At 42.1% G+C, this 17,599-nt stretch overlaps 1 protein-coding gene across 3 annotated transcripts; it reads right to left on the reverse strand.

Annotated features, from left to right (window-relative positions):
- Window positions 1-409: 409 nt before the first annotated feature.
- zufsp (zinc finger containing ubiquitin peptidase 1) lies at window positions 410-17,021 on the reverse strand. Of its 3 annotated transcripts, none has more exons than XM_060905529.1 (10): window positions 16,775-17,021; window positions 16,207-16,619; window positions 16,027-16,122; window positions 15,829-15,938; window positions 8,811-8,979; window positions 8,426-8,620; window positions 7,852-8,014; window positions 6,257-6,420; window positions 5,859-6,079; window positions 410-1,122 (listed from the first exon to the last, which is right to left on the reverse strand). In XM_060905529.1, exons 2-10 carry the CDS (start codon window positions 16,607-16,609, stop codon window positions 1,075-1,077), a joined length of 1,569 nt encoding a protein of 522 aa, XP_060761512.1. In that variant the 5' UTR covers window positions 16,610-16,619; window positions 16,775-17,021; the 3' UTR covers window positions 410-1,074. The 3 variants fall into 3 exon arrangements, with proteins under 3 accessions (XP_060761512.1, XP_060761513.1, XP_060761511.1); XM_060905530.1 differs by having other exon boundaries at window positions 8,426-8,524; window positions 16,707-16,783; XM_060905528.1 differs by having other exon boundaries at window positions 16,707-16,783.
- Window positions 17,022-17,599: the final 578 nt, after the last annotated feature.

Below are 17,599 nucleotides of genomic sequence, written 5' to 3' on the forward strand. Positions count from 1 at the left end.
AAAACATCTGCGCCAGCAAGGAACTGAGACAATTTGTAAACAAACAAGGCCACCAGGTTTGCCTCCTTAAAAACAAGATTTTGAGAGAATTTTGGTTGCCAAGTCACTCTGTTGTGTGTAGTTGTTGATGTTAATTTTAAAAGTAACTAATTAAATTATATAGGGAAAAGAATACTCAAGTACAAGTGAAAAATACTGTGGACAGTGTGTGTGGAAGAAGAGTCTGGAGACAGGAATATGTCACTCAGATCCACAATGTATTTCATCTGAAAAAATGGGAGTTTTTCAACAAAGAAGATAAACTTCATATCTTCAAGCCAACATGTGAGTTTCTTTTTATTATATTGGCACAAACAAAAAGTTCCCAAATTTATCAAAAACAATTCATCAATTTCCTCACAAGTGAAGATATTGAAATATATTTTTATTTTATTAGTTTATTCGATAGGGACATTACATCTTAATGAACATTAGTATAAAATACATAGTGTAAAAGACACCGGAGTTAGCATAACCGCTAATTTTCATCCGTTGTCCCTAGGCAGGTGACCAAAAAAAAAAAAAAAAAAAAAAATAATAATAATAATAATAATAATAGCCTATCTACAGACACATTACAACTAAACATTTACTGAAACAAGACCAAAAAATAACAATACCACAATGCACAACATAAAACAAAACAGGACAAAAACAATTAAAAAGAAAAAAAAAAAACTGTATATTGTGTGTGTGTGTGTGTGTGTGTGTGTGTGTAAAAAAACTGACCAAGTTTCATGTCTACCACCACCGCCAGTTCACAATCAGTTTAATGGGAGAAAAACAACAAAACAAAAAGAAAAAACATTTTAAATGAGGAAAAGAAGGTTCCAAGCATTAAGCACTTGGCTCTCTAATAATATTTTGAAAAAGCAATAATAAAAACTACTCAAAAAGTAAAAACTATGGTACTAGATTTAAAAAAAAAAAAATTATATATTACTACAGTTTATTATCTGAGTAAAGACATGATATTCACTCAAAACCACACATGTTCAGCATGTCCATTTTAACACGCTGATTTGTACAGAAACATCAAGGAATCTTTTCAGCATGAAATGTTCTTGAGTTAATAAGACGCTCCTGAAACAAGAGAAAAATATAAATATGTTTGTGTGTGAAATGTGTGAATGTAGGTAAAGTTTGTACATTGTAACAGTCAAGTGTGAGCAAAAATGGTTTTTAATCAGGGCTTTGAACCGGTTCAAGGAACGAAAACGAAAACCGGGAACTTTTTCTATTTCACATGGAACAGAAACGAAACCAGAAACTTTATTATTTTGTATGTTCCGGAACAGAAACGCTTATTAAAAATAATGGTAACCGGTTAATACCGGTTTTTATTTCGTTCCTCAAAGTTTCCGTAGCCTACAAATAAAAAAAGTCATTCTTCTCCTGCGCAAGTTTCTATGACCCGCTGGGGTTCACTTCCTGTGTGACGTTCGCTGACTGAATGGAGAGAGCGGGAGGGTGGACTACTATCACGTCTCCATGTGATAAAGTGAGTAAGTGCATTACTGAGTGTCTGAGCAAAGAAGAGCCTGAACGTTGCAACCTCCCTATTGGCTGTTTGTAAAAATGTATCAATTGTTGCCCTTCCCACGGGAATCATTGCGGGCTCGAGAGACGAGACCTGACGAGTTAGTTCGTTGGTAGCAGAACAAAATGTCTGGACACAAATCGGGTTTTCAGAAAAGGAAAGAAAATAAACAGAGGGTCGAAAATACAAAAAAGGAGGCAGAAAATGCAAAACGAGTTTTAAGGTAGGACAAATGGTTAGTTTTCTGAGGCAGCCTGCCGTGGCTGCCTGCAGGCTTATTTATTATAGCCCATTTAGTTAAAATAGTTGATATAAAATGTTTATAGTTATGTGATGGTTGTCCTGATTTAGACTGGTGTTTTTTTTTTGGGGGGGGGGGGTTGCGCGATGTTGCACCCGGGTCCAGATTAGGGCAGAACCGGCCCTGGCTACATTTCAGCTGTAGTTTGTTTCATGTATGTATGTACTTGCATAGATGTGTACTTGGTCTTCCAATATGGCGCCTAACAAAATCTCGCGGCGCGGTGACGTCATGCGGTAGCCCTCTATAGGGCCTGACTAGCCTTTGGTAACACACTAAACGAATTCTCTTTCATTTTTGGCACTTTTTCTGTTTGTGTAGATGGGAAGACGTACTGAGAATCCAAATCGCCAACATTTGAAATAATAATTGTTTTGAATTATTTCTTGTCTTATTTAATGAAGGTTGTAATAGAATTAGCCTACATTTGGCTTAAGCTGGATGAGACAGAGACATAATTTTATAGCCATTTGTTAAACAGCTGACAGGGAACGTAATTAACCGTTCCGGGAACGAATTTTTTTTGTTCTAACCGGTTCGGGAACGTCTATTTAATGGTGGAACCCAAAACCGGAAACGTTAAAATTCTGTTTCTGTTTGGAACGAACCAATAGGAAAAAAATTCTGGTTCAAAGCCCTGTTTTTAATACATCAGTTAGTAAACATTACTTCAATACTGATGCGCAGGAAATTCATGAACAACCTACACATTGTTTAGAGACAGAGTGAGAACATGATTATTCCGAATCAAATTAACTGCAGTATGAACTGATTTGGCTGTTACTCTAAGAATAGTTTAGTGTAAGAAATCTGACCATGTGAGACGAGTTGTGTTTCTGATTACAGTAAAGTCGAAGGACATTTTATATCTGGACTTCGCAAAAGCTTTTGACTGTGTTGACCATACTATCCTGGTCGAAAAGCTGAAACGGTACGGTATCGATGGGTGTCTGCTAGAGTGGTTTCGAGATTATCTTGGGGGAAGAACACAAAGAGTGGTAATTGACGGCGCGGCCTCTAAGCCTCTGCCCGTGACCTCCGGTGTGCCTCAGGGCAGCCTGGTCGGTCCTGTGCTTTTCACTATTTTTATCAACGATCTTCCCGAGGTCGTGGATAAAGAAAGTGGAGTCGCTCTATATGCAGGCGACACAAAACTTTTTCGCACTATCCTGACATCTGAAGACAGTGAGCAATTACAGCGCGATCTAGCCAATGCCGAGGGGTGGAGTTGTGAATCGAACATGCAGTATAATGCCAACAAGTGCAAAATATTGACCGTCACGCGAAAAAAAAAAACTCCAATCATTCACGACTACCACCTGGGCAGCATGTGCCTTCAACGAGTTGACGAAGAAAAAGACCTGGGCGTGGTTATTTCAAATAATTTAAAAGGGATTCACACGTCTGCTCAATAGTCAACAAGGCTAACCGGATGCTTGGCTTTCTAAAAAGATCCTGTCCCTTGCTGACGGAAATTCAAGTGAGGAGGACTTTATATTTGTCGCTCGTCAAGTCACAGCTCTGTTACGCGTCTGAAGTATGGTCCCCTGCTAGTGTCAACCTTAGAAGCCTGTTAGAGAGAGTCCAACGACGTGCAACGCGTTGGATACTACAACAGCGTATTGGGGATGCTACTTACACAGACAGACTCAGAAGCCTGCACTTGCTTCCTCTGACTTATGATAGGGAGATTAGAGACTTAGTCTTTGTATATAAATGCATTAATGGCCAAACAGATTTGAACATAAACCTCTACGTGTCTTTTGTAACTCATGACCGGTCTAGGGCCCAAAATCCAAAATTAATTTTAAAACCTGCACACTGCAGAACTTCAACTTATCAGGCCTCATTCTTCAATAGGATTGTTAAACCATGGAACTATGCATGTAAATATTTTTCCCTGGATAAATTCCGGAGCCTCCCTGTTTTTAAATCATCCCTGTTAGAGCTGTACTTTGAATTACTGACCTCCACCTATAATACAGACTTTTCATGTACTTGGTCTGTGTACCGTGACTGTGGCTGCCACAGATCAATTTAGTCTAATTTTAATTGTATGATTTTTCTCTTTTATACCTTCGGGGAAACGCCTCGCATGGGTTGCCCGTTCGCGTTCTCCCCTTTGGGCTGACTTACTTTATGTTTATTTCTTTTTTTAATGTTTATTTTGTAACAGTCCAATAAAGTTGGTAAAAATAAAAATGTTTTGTGTCTGAGATTTTGTTCTGCACATGAGAACCAGGAGGGTAAAACTGCATCATGATCATCGATCTGAAAGTGGCAGATCCAGGGTCAATTTTGGATTTGTTAAATAGATCAGTTATATTAATATTTAATACAAAAAAAGTATAATTTCACAAAAGCCAGATTCTGTAAATCTAATTAGATCATCATTAAAATCATCCATTAATGTTTAAATTAAAAAAAAGATGACAAGATGAAATCAGAAGGTTTGATTTATCCTCTCAGACTGAGGGACTGAATGTTTACAGACACAGTGTTAATTAGCCAACACCCTTGGCCAATCAGAACGCACTGTATTATTCTCAGCCAATCAATTTAAATTTATTTTTCCCAATCAGAACACACTGTGCTGCTGTATTCAGACTTCATTAAAGGAACAGTCCACCGTATTTCCATAATGAAATATGCTCTTATCTGAATTGAGACGAGCTGCTCCGTACCTCTCCGAGCTTTGCGCGACCTCCCAGTCAGTCAGACGCAGTCAGACGTGCTGTCACTCCTGTTAGCAATGTAGCTAGGCTCAGTATGGCCAACGGTATTTTTTGGGGCTGTAGTTAGATGCGACCAAACTCTTCCGCGTTTTTCCTGTTTACATAGGTTTATATGACCAGTGATATGAAACAAGTTCAGTTACACAAATTGAAACGTAGCGATTTTCTATGCTATGGAAAGTGCGCACTATAATGAGAGGCGTACTAACACCTTCTGCGCGCTTCGGCAGCGCATTGATATCTGAGCTCCATAATCAATGCGCTGCCGAAGCGCGCAGAAGGTGTTAGTACGCCTGTCATTATAGTGCGCACTTTCCATAGCATAGAAAATCGCTACGTTTCAATTTGTGTAACTGAACTTGTTTCATATCACTGCTCATATAAACCTATGTAAACAGGAAAAACGCGGAACAGTTTGGTCGCATCTAACTACAGCCCCAAAAAATACCATTGGCCATGCTGAGCCTAGCTACATTGCTAACAGGAGTGACAGCGCGTCTGACTGCGTCTGACTGACTGGGAGGTCGCGCAAAGCTCGGAGAGGTACGGAGCAGCTCGTCTCAATTCAGATAAGAGCATATTTCATTATGGAAATATGGTGGACTGTTCCTTTAACATTTACACACACTATTTTTTTATAAATCAGGGCTCCCCCCCAAAAAAAAAAACAAAAGAGCAGTGCTACTGATGCGGAGCCCAGCCCGGAAGGTCGCACAATTCAACACGATTAATTTGCTGTTTTTTACCTTGTCAAATATGCAAGGGGCAAAATTAGATTTGAAATGAAGACACTTCGTAGCACACCTCTTTATTTTCCAATTCTAGGAGGCCAGGAACAGAATCGAGGTCACATCACACAACACCATCTAGTGACCAGCGCCTAGAATGTGGTTTTATGTATGGTTATGAATGGCAGTCAGTGCACACAGTGAAACCCTTTATTTTCACTTCTGGGTCGAATCCCAGGATAGTCTAGACCTATATATTACAATATCTTCCCATTTCTATAGTTATTACCCGTTTTCAGAGGGGAATAGGAGATATTTAGGTGCGGAGAGCACTCCGCATTGTTCAAGTTATGGTATTGAAATTTTTTTGGCGTGCAAATGACAGCGGGGTGCTGACGTCGTACAGCACAGCGGAGCACAGTGTATCTGCACTTTCGGGAAAGCCCTGTATTTATTTATATATATATATATAAAATACACACACAACTGGTTTTTTTTCAGACAGGTGTTTTTACCTGTTTCTCCTCTTCAGACAGCACACCTTCCACCACCACCACTTGGTATTGCTGGTGTTTTAGGTGGGTGGGGAACCTGCGCAGGCGATTAAAATGGGAGGAGCTTGTGTTTAGATCTAGAAACTTCCTCATTTCAGCTGGAGAGCAGCCTGGATCGAACACCAGTATACATATACTGCCATTCCTCCTCTGCTCCACACCAACTATGGAGCGGCTGTGACCTGTATATATACACACACACACACACACACACACACACACACACACACACGTGTGTAAAACCTCATACAGAGGGGTGTTGCAGGGTGATGTGTGCACTACAGTCGCATGTGGACTGGGAAGAGGTCTGGGACAGACTAAAGTACTACAGAAGGGTGTTACAGGGTGATGTAGGGCACCTTGGTGTTGGAGGTAGATCGGTGGCAAGTTCGTCTTCACTACTCTGGGTGGAAGTCTGGCACCTGTGCTGGACGGGTGGGAAAAATAATTCTTTGCCCACTGAAACAGTCGTGGGTGTGTGTTACCTGGACCAGTGGGCTGGTGGAAGTCTATGATGCGTGCCCTGGGAGGAGAGAGCAAGGATGTTTTATTGCCCAAAAAAAAAAAAAAACCCAAAACAACCCCAAACAAACAAAAACAGCTTAAAGAACATAATATCAGGAGGCATTTTTATTATACATAAATTTTTTATACTGATTTTACAATCATACTTAAAAAGTTGAAACATCTGTTAAAGGTCAAATAAACGGTCTCCAAGTCCACGTCTTTAAAACAGAACGCTCTGGAAAAAAGTTTCTGGGTCATTCCACGTCAATTCAACCGGGGCCCACGCACTTAGGTCTCAAAAAAATTCTGGAAAAATAAAAAATAAATCACCAGATGTACCCATGTTACCTAGGAGAAACACTGTAAATTTATTTGAATGTAAGATGTATACTTTCCATGATTCAATTTCAATGATTCAGTGATTTTAGGGGCAACTGTGGTTATTGAGAGTAACCAAAAGGTGCCCCTAAAATCACTGAATCATTGAAATTGAAAAGGATCCCTCCACCCCTGCACAGGCACTCTCAGGTGATCACGTCAGGGCAAAACTGGCCTTTGGTTATTTACTCTTTACATTAACGTTATAGAAAACATATTGCTCTCAATGGTGCATTTTGCCCATGTTCAGGGTGGAAAATAAAAAAGAAAGATTCGAGTAAGACAAGCCAAATTGGTGTTTTTAAAAAGAAGGGATCATGGAGAATAAAGAAAAAAATATTTTAAAAAAAATCTGCGCATATTCCCACAAGGTGTTATGGTGCTCTGAAAATGACATCCAAAATGATTTGTCAGACTTGTGAGGTCTTCTGTTCAAACACTGATAGAGTTTCCTTTCTGTTTATTGCTTTTTTTGAGTGTGTTTCTACTTATCTCAATAAGGGGAAAAAATCAAGAGCCTATGTTGGGTAAAAATATGTCTTCTGAAGGCCTAAACAGAGCACAGCCAAAAACGCCAATAACATTTTGATCATCTTTGAGGGAGTGCTATGACCATGCAGGATCATCCAGACCCAAAATGACAGTTTTGCTACATACTATTCCTATTTATGTACCAGCAGGCAAAATTTGAGCCTCCTGCAGGGTTTAGTTCTTGAGCTATGGGCTTGTGAACTTTGACGACAAAAAAAAAAAAAGTCTGAACAAAATTAAACCCCCCAGTAAAACTGGCTGTAACATGGAAAGTATACATCTTACATTCAAATAAATTTACAGTGTTTCTCCTCGGTAACATGGGTACATCTGGTGATTTTTTCAGAATTTTCTGAATTCTAAGTGCGTGGGCCCCGGTTGAATTGACGTAGAATGACCCTTCTGTATCCTTTTACAGTCAAGTCTGTGCAAGTTAGCAAGTAGGGCAAACACTGTTTACAGTAACTTTAACTCTGTATGGTGTACACTTATCACTTACAGTATGTACACACACACACACACACACACACACACACACCTCAACTGGAGGGAGGTAAATATAGCATAGATCTCTGTGGCCCCTATCCAGGCACGAGTGCCCTTCAGTCTCCCGTTGAATTGAGACGCACCCTGGGGATCGATGCCCTCTGACCATGCTGCCTCAATCAGAGCCTGCACCCGTGGGATGCTGGGAAATGAGTCTGATGCACAAGTTTAGAAGTACAGGAAGTTGTTCAGATGTGCATAGCAGTTTCTCCTAGATGATTATCAGGCATCAAATTCTAACTGTTTATATTTACAAAATACAATTAAGTTGGTCAGTAAAGCTACTGAAAATCTTTTCTTTGTACTTTTGTCAGTTAAATAAAAGTTCAGATGAATTAACAAATCAGGTTTTTGTTTTTATTATGTTTTGGAAAATATCCCAACTTTTCTAGAAATGGGGTTTGCATTTATGCACAAACTGATGGGAGTGAAAACATACTGAAGTGTCACTGATGATAATAATAATAATAATAATAACAACAACAACAACAACACTGATGTGCAGTAAAATTATCAACACACACCTAACACTGGTGTGTGTGTGTGTGTGAGAGAGAGAGAATTGCCTGGCAGGGTGTGAAGCATGGTGTACTGTTCCAGTCTCTGTAATGAGGACAGAAGCATCTGGAAGTTTCTGTAACCACAGCCCCAACCTCGGTCTCCATCTGAGGAGGAAAAGTGGTCTGCTTCAGAACACAGCCACACCCGGGCCCCGTCCTGAATCTCATGCTGGTAAAAATTATACAGTGCTGACAGCAATCCTGAGACACACCACACAGAGAAATGATAACAAAATTTAAGTAGTTCATTAACAGTTAATTAAAGCAATCAGCCTCAACTGTAAAATTGTCTGCAGTGTTTATAGAGAACAGTGTCATACAGAAAAATAGTGTAGGTTTTATTTAGTTTTAGCCAAACTTTTCAACAGGAGTTAGTTATAGGGTTATGAACCTGTGGTTCTGGTTTGGCCGTCATCCAAACCTGCAGCCAGAGTCTCCGTCATCTCTATTCGCTTCATGTAAAACTCAGCTAGAGTCATGCGACCTTGGGACACAGCTCGCTCCATGCTCCTCTCCATCTGCTTACGATAACCACCACCATTATCCAGTCCAAACTGCCTCTAAACACACACACACACACACACACACACACACACACACACACAGTGTGTAACAAAACCAGAGTTAGCTAACAGATCTCATCTCATTATCTGTAGCCGCTTTATCCTGTTCTACAGGGTCGCAGGCGAGCTGGATCCTATCCCAGCTGACTACGGGCGAAAGGCGGGGTACACCCTGGACAAGTCGCCAGGTCATCACAGGGCTGACACATAGACACAGACAACCATTCACACTCACATTCACACCTACGCTCAATTTAGAGTCACCAGTTAACCTAACCTGCATGTCTTTGGACTGTGGGGGAAACCGGAGCACCCGGAGGAAACCCACGCGGACACGGGGAGAACATGCAAACTCCACACAGAAAGGCCCTCGCCGGCCCCAGGGCTCGAACCCGGACCTTCTTGCTGTGAGGTGACAGCGCTAACCACTACACCACCGTGCCGCCCCCTCACAAATTATATCAAACAAATTTATTTTGTTACAGTCATGGGGTTATAAGATAGTATACTATTTACATACCGCAAACTCATGAGGGTTGAAAAAGGTGACAAACTACCGGTAACCCCCCGGCCCCTTTAAACAGCACGCGATCAAGGAAAATAAAGAGAAAAGACAACATTTAAAACAAAGACAAGATTTATTCATTTTTAGCTTTGCAATTTTCAGTTTTGCATCTGACACCTCATTACATTACCATTAAGGAAGGAAAAGTATAAAAAGTAAAAAGTAAAATTTGAATTTAAAAAAGTAATTTTTGAAGTGTGACACTGGACACTTTCTTCAGCAGACCAGTTTATCATTTTTTAGACATTTTGGCCCGAACAAGCCGTTCAAGGGCACGTTTATGCTGCTCTGCCATGTGCCTCTTTCACGCCATGCTATCCTTCTTCACCACCTCTGCCCCATTACCAGCAGCACTGGTAGATGGCTGGACACCAAATTCAGCCCTCCTTTACAGTAGCCCGCTTTGTCAATTTTTTTGAAATACTGTGACAGCGGGAAGCTGTACTGCACTCCTTCACCTCAGTCTTCACTTCCAATTATAGCCACGCCCAGCTCCACCTGCACTTCTGCCCTAATTCAAGCTGCTGCACATACTGTGCATCATCCTCATTAAGCTCCCTCATCTGGAAAAAAAAATCCAACATTATTGCCTGGATCAGGGCACGTCATCACTAAAAATCATTAAGGCTACACCCAACTGCATTTGTTGACATTTAAAAATGTACATGGTTTTCGAATTCATGGGGTTCGTGTTGGCATGGCATAGTAGGCTAGAACCATTTTCACTTTGGATGTTTTTTTTTTTATGTTTGTATGATACAGTGTTTTTGAACAAATCTTCTCTCCAAGAAAAACACACAGGTCGTCAGGTGCTTTCTTGATAGCTGATCATGAATGACGCGAGTGAAGTTCTTCAGACAAAAAAAAAAGATGACCTACCGCGCTCAGTTAATAAAATAAAAACACAAACATAACGTTCGTTGGCATTCTCGTTGGCTTCTAACGCCAAAACAAGCGCCTTTTCACCCTCGACATATGAAATAAACAGCTGCTAGTTGACGATGATAAAAGTTAGCTAATGCCTTTGATACTAGCCTGCTTGTGCTCTAAAAAGCAAGCTAGTACAGGCCCTGCCAGCTTTCTATCTTTCAAAAAAAAAAAAAAAAACGCTCTGATCGGGTGTTTTCTGTATTTGAAAACCATCCAATGTGAACAGGGAAATTCTCCAGGCCACGCACGCTTATGTGTTCATTTTCATCTCTCATATCCGACAACAGTAGGCTAGCAGCTAGCATTTACATCTGCAGCTGTCTTATGGAGTTAGCTGGCATATTATGTCTTAAACTTAATTTTCAGCACTAATGTTAAAAATACATTTATGTACATATTTCTGGCACTGCACAAGACTTACCTCAAAACATGTAACAGCAACCAAATCCTTTATCCAAAGACGAGTTCTTCATCCATTCATCCCAGACAGAGATTATATTCAGACTGACTTTGTCCCAGATCCGTTGATCAGATCCATTCACGAAATAAGGCTGCTAGACCACTCAGTAAAAAAGGTGACTCTGAGGTCTGAATCCTATGGAATATTCGTAAGCGAGGACTTATCTAACTGATCGTTATCAGTATGTTGATATAAATGGTGATATTTCTAGACGTACCGAGGTAAAGTTTGGTGTTCCACAAGGTTCTGTCTTGGGTCCACTGCTTTTTTCTCTATATATGTTACCTCTGGGTGATATTATTCATAAACATTGTATTAGTTTTCACTGTTATGCTGATGACACACAGTTGTATGTCTCTGCAAAACCTGATGAGAGACACCAGCTTAATAGAATTGAGGAATGTGTGAAGGACATGAGACACTGGATGCTTATTAATTTCCTTCTGCTTAACTCTGACAAGACTGAAGTACTTGTACTCGGACCACATGCAGCTAGGAGTAAGTTTTCTGATTACACAGTAACTCTGGATGGCCTTTCTGTTTCTTCACGTGCAGCAGTAAAAGACCTCGGAGTGATTATTGACCCCAGTCTTTCATTCGAAACTCACATTGATAACATCACCCGGATAGCTTTCTGTCATCTCAGAAATATTGCAAAGATAAGAAATTTAATGTCATTGCATGATGCAGAAAAACTAGTCCATGCTTTCGTTACCTCCAGGTTGGATTATTGTAATGCCTTACTGTCTGGATGTTCCAATAAGTGCATAAACAAGCTCCAGTTAGTTCAAAATGCAGCAGCAAGAGTCCTTACTAGAACTAGAAAATATGACCACATCACGCCTGTCTTATCCACACTGCATTGGCTCCCAATCAAATTTCGTATTGATTATAAATTACTACTATTGACCTTTAAAGCACTGAATGGTCTCGCACCACAGTACCTGAGTGAACTTCTGCTCCTCTATGACCCGCCACGCCTACTTAGATCAAAAGGTGCAGGCTATCTGCTGGTACCTCGTATAGTGAAGGCTACATCAGGGGGCGGAGCCTTTTCTTACAAAGCCCCACTGTTATGGAACAGCCTTCCAAGTAGTGTTCAGGAATCAGACACAGTCTCAGTGTTTAAGTCTCAGCTGAAAACATCTGTTTAGTCAAGCCTTGTGTTAATGGTGTTTATGAGGTAAAGGTGTAGATCTGGAGGATCCTCAGACAGAGTGTTTTGGTAAACTGGGATGTATGGATGCTGTCAGTCCCCACTCGCTTGCTCACTTGAGTTTGTTGACGGTGCAGTGGCTGCTGCTTTATGTCCCGGGGCTCCCTCATGCCTGTGTTACCTTCTGGCTCTCCCCTTTTAGTTATGCTGTCATAGTTAGTTGCCGGAGTCCCTGCTTGTACTCGGTGCAATATGTATACTGTTCCTACTTATTCAGGTGACATTGGGCATACCTAACAACCTGTGTTTTCTTTCTCTCTCCCCCCCACCCCAAATCTGTCCCTCTGAGTTACATGGAGTCAACAGGAAATCTTTTGGTGGAGGGTGGAGACCTCAACCGGCTATCGTAGCCTGCAGGGAATCGGCCGTCAGACATTCTGTCGCATGTCCCAGACCCGGTGAAATGTAACTGAATTGTCTTGGCCAGGCCTAAGGGTCCCATCTGCATCTCATCATTGCTGAGGAGTGTGCTCCCATCACCCAATCAAGCATCCAGCCAGAGCAGGTCATGATATTTTTTAACCATATTAACATGCCATCGTTGTGTGTTATGCCCAGGGCTTTGAACCAGAATTTTTTTCCTATTGGTTCGTTCCAAACAGAAACGGAATTTTAACGTTTCCGGTTTTGGGTTCCACCATTAAATAGACGTTCCCGAACCGGTTAGAACAAAAAAAATTCGTTCCCGGAACGGTTAATTACGTTCCCTGTCAGCTGTTTAACAAATGGCTATAAAATTATGTCTCTGTCTCATCCAGCTTAAGCCAAATGTAGGCTAATTCTATTACAACCTTCATTAAATAAGACAAGAAATAATTCAAAACAATTATTATTTCAAATGTTGGCGATTTGGATTCTCAGTATGTCTTCCCATCTACACAAACAGAAAAAGTGCCAAAAATGAAAGAGAATTCGTTTAGTGTGCTACCAAAGGCTAGTCAGGCCCTATAGAGGGCTACCGCATGACGTCACCGCGCCGCGAGATTTTGTTAGGCGCCATATTGGAAGACCAAGTACACATCTATGCAAGTACATACATACATAAAACAAACTACACCTGAAATGTAGCCAGGGCTGGTTCTGCCCTAATCTGGACCCGGGTGCAACATCGCACAACCCCCCCCCCCCCCCAAAAAAAAAAACACCAGTCTAAATCAGGACAACCATCACATAACTATAACTATAAACATTTTATATCAACTATTTTAACTAAATGGGCTATAATAAATAAGCCTGCAGGCAGCCACGGCAGGCTGCCTCAGAAAACTAACCATTTGTCCTACCTTAAAACTCGTTTTGCATTTTCTGCCTCCTTTTTTGTATTTTCGACCCTCTGTTTATTTTCTTTCCTTTTCTGAAAACCCGATTTGTGTCCAGACATTTTGTTCTGCTACCAACGAACTAACTCGTCAGGTCTCGTCTCTCGAGCCCGCGATGATTCCCGTGGGAGGGGCAACAACTGATACATTTTTACAAACAGCCAATAGGGAGGTTGCATCGTTCAGGCTCTTCTTTGCTCAGACACTCAGTAATGCACTTACTCACTTTATCACATGGAGACGTGATAGTAGTCCACCCTCCCGCTCTCTCCATTCAGTCAGCGAACGTCACACAGGAAGTGAACCCCAGCGGGTCATAGAAACTTGTGCAGGAGAAGAATGGCTTTTTTATTTGTAGGCTACGGAAACTTTGAGGAACGAAATAAAAACCGGTATTAACCGGTTACCATTATTTTTAATAAGCGTTTCTGTTCCGGAACATAAAAAATAATAAAGTTTCTGGTTTCGTTTCTGTTCCATGTGAAATAGAAAAAGTTCCCGGTTTTCGTTTTCGTTCCTTGAACCGGTTCAAAGCCCTGATTATGCCTGATGTAAAGACTCTCGTCTCTGTGAGCCTACCACACAGATTTAATACTTGTCATTTTTAGGGCATACCTAACAACGCGTTTTCTTTCTCTCTCTCTTCCCCCCCCAATCTGTCCCTCTGAGTTACACGTTGATCCTGGGATTGAGATGCTGGCCTCTTCTGCCCCTCGGACCTGCTTGATCCATCCTGGTGCCCTGTGTCTGGTCGGAGTTTTATCGCACCGCTCCTGTGAAGGACGGCCCCATGAGGACAGTTGAGGGTTATACCTGTTAAAACTGTTAATATTATAGTCATGCTGTCTGTTGTTGCCCAAATGAGGATGGGTTCCCTTTTGAGTCTGGTTCCTCTCGAGGTTTCTTCCTCATGTCGTCTGAGGGAGTTTTTCCTTGCCACTGTCGCCACAGGCTTCATCATTGGGGATAGATTAGGGATAAAATTAGCTCATGTTTTAAGTCATTCAAATTCTGTAAAGCTGCTTTGCGACAATGTTTATTGTTAAAAGCGCGATACAAATAAACTTGATTTGATTTGACTAGCAACCAGAACTCCAATGGAAAGGAAGCGCACCGTTACTGTTTAGCCTACAGTGTCTTTAATAGTTATGAGAGACGGTGCAAAGGAACCTATAAAATCTTTGGTAACCTGTAACTGGTCGTCATGGAACGTCAGTCGACAAACCAAATGTTCGGCAACGTAGCCTCGCGCATTGATTTGCCATTTTTTCCTGTTGCTTGAGGGAGCTGCTGCACAGATTTCTGAGTAATGGGAAGCACTGAGCATACACTGATGTTGCCTTCAAGTCGGGGCCGTGTGAAAGCATCTCATAAGACAGGAAATAAGCTTGAAACTGATTATAGAGGATTTCGACGTGACGTCACAGGTGACGTGACGCCCCGGTGTCCGCCATTTTGAAGGTCAAGCTAGCTAATGTCAACAACAGTAGCTAGTATGTTACTGTAGCAATGTTTACGTTCAGTCATTTGGATGACTGTTAAAACCTTTCAGTCTCAAGTTTTTCCTTTACTGTATTTACTAGTTTACTGAGCTAGCGTGCTCGGGCAGGCTGGGAGTGAGCGCCTGAGCTACCTGCCCGAGCTAGCGCGCTCGCTCCCAGCCTGCCCGAGCGCGCTAGCTCAGTAAACTAGTACGTAAATACAGTAAAGGAAAAACTTATAACGGGCCATGTCTCAACAGACTAAGAAGTTATTTCAATGACATTTAATAACATTTTGTTTATCCTGAGGACCGAAAGTAAATGAAAATGTGAACAAACCTTAGCTGTCAGTGAACAATCCTGGTGGAAGCAGGTAAGCTTCTAAGCCTGCTAACCTCAATTTTTGCAAATACCTCTCCCTCTGCTCGCCCTGTAAATGCCCTACGTCGCTGGATAGTGAAGGTGTTTTCTGCATCTCGCTCCTTTTTCTTTTATGTTTTTTCCCTGGTATTTCCCACACGCCCGACTGCAGGTCAGGAAGATCACCTGCGCTGCAAAGCCAGAAAAAGATAGCCTGGTAACGTGTACGGATCATGTACACCAGCATCATTGATTTTCTGGTGATATCGCTTCTTACTCGCGTCATCTAGGCCGGATAAAATACTCGACAATGAGACTTCGTCATGATCAACAGTGTATCGCTACCGGTAGTCGCCATATTTGTGACCGTCAAAATGGCGCCGGCTACTTGTTGACATGGCAACGGTCACGTGGGTCAAAAACCTCTATACATCCTCCTGAGGCAGCATTTTCTCCATTTTGAGCACACCCTCTGATTTATTAACAGTGATGTATACGATATGCTAACTGCTGACCTGTAGCTGTCTGAACTCCTCTGCCTCACGTTTTGCTTCTTCGTCCTTCCTCTGGTGCTCATCTTCCTCCTGCAGCTGCTGAGCAAATTGTAGGTCTCCATAAAAATCCCCTAAAACCACAAACACCCCAAAATCACTCGCCTTCATCTCAGCTTACACAGCCATAAAGAGGGAGGCCGGAGGGAGAGGTGTGTGTACCTGAAAGGCTACAGTCCAGGTGAAGCTCCACATGTTCCTGCAGCACGAAACAGTCAGTGCAGACCAGATTACACAGAGGACAAGAGAATGCTCTGCCTATAACACATGCACACACATATTATATATAAATAACACATACACTGGCATTTTACTGAAACACAGGTCTTATTTCAAGGTCACCTTTGCTTGGGGAGGTCAGGCGTCGCTGTTTTGAAGCATAAGGCTCCATCATTTTATTTTCTTGAGTATTTTCAGGTTTTCCATCATGACCGCTGGGTTCACCTGCAGGTCTACGGATTGGCTTTTTCACTTCATCATGAGTTTCTGATGACTGGGACACAGTGGATGAACATGCTCCGGTCTCCAATTCACACTCTGGTCCTGTTTCACCTGTAGCAGGTGTGTGTTGACTACCTGTCTCGCTGTGTGCTGTGTTGATGTGGAAGTTCAGCTCATCGTAAGAAACACTGGAGAGTGGGCAGAGTGGACACTTTACCTCACCCTCCAGGTGTGTCAGGAGCAGGTGAGTCTTCAGCTCCGAGTCACATGCCAGCTGCTCGCTGCAGATATCACACACCGGCATGGCAGAGGAGCTGCAGAGGGAACACACACACACACACACACACTCAGTAAATAAGTAAACACACACACACACACTCAGTAAATAAGTAAACACACACATTAAACTGAAGTCTGCTTGTAACATCTTCCCCACGTGACCGGAGAACGAGAACACAGGAAGTCTCACCTGATTGGCTCACTCCTTCACAACGGTTTGTTTCTGTCTCTCTGCGTTTCACTAAAAATTCCAGTAAAATTCCGCGCTGTGACTCAGAGATGTTTTGCTGCAGGCAGATTTACACCGTGGCGCGGTTTCATTATTTACACTTGATGATGTTCCTGCGGTGGGATATTTAATCTGCAGCCGCTTTACACTGTGTTTACATTCAGCTCACAAATAACCAACCGGCGGGCGGGCGAACTCACACACACACTCTCTCTCTTCTTCTTCTTCTTCTTCCGGTTAATGGCGGGTTACACCTTCAGGCGCATACCGCCACCTACAGTTCCCTACATTTAAGTGCATTTAAATTCTCTCGTATAGCCCTGCACTGATCAGTTCCCCTGGCTTTATTCCATATCCCAGAACTGAAGTTAGACTAAAGTCTGAGCATCCAGCTCTTTGCAATTTATCTTTCCACTGCTCCCTGTGCCACTGGTACCTAGGACATAAAAGCAATACATGTTGCACCGTTTCCTCTTGATCTGGGCACCACATGCAATTTCTTGTCTCTGCCCTACCAGTCCTGCACTGGGTGCTGTTCAGCAGTGTATGACCAATTCTAAGCCTGGCAATGACGACTTCATCCCTCCTGCACCCTCCTACTGTGGCTTCTCTCCCAACCTCTCTGTGGATATTGTACAGGTGCCTGCCTTTGGAACTTGTGTTCCACTGGGTCTGCCATTGCCTTGTCAGGGCCCTCCTAATAAAAACTTTTACCTCCCCCCTCCTAAGCTTAATATCGACCTGTGGATCTGGTCTCTCTAGGGCTTTTTTTTGCAAGGCCATCTG

The sequence above is a fragment of the Neoarius graeffei genome, chromosome 23 (assembly GCF_027579695.1).
Source record: "Neoarius graeffei isolate fNeoGra1 chromosome 23, fNeoGra1.pri, whole genome shotgun sequence".
NCBI lineage: Eukaryota > Metazoa > Chordata > Actinopteri > Siluriformes > Ariidae > Neoarius > Neoarius graeffei.

Coding starts and splice junctions, on each gene's coding strand:
- zufsp (XM_060905528.1), bottom strand. CDS start 16,732: ATGTTACAAGCAGACTTCAGTTTAAT. Junction 15,939..16,026: donor CCTGGACTGTAGCCTTTCAG/GTACACACACCT, acceptor TTGTGGTTTTAG/GGGATTTTTATGGAGACCTA. Junction 6,421..7,851: donor TTTACCTCCCTCCAGTTGAG/GTGTGTGTGTGT, acceptor CTCTCCTCCCAG/GGCACGCATCATAGACTTCC.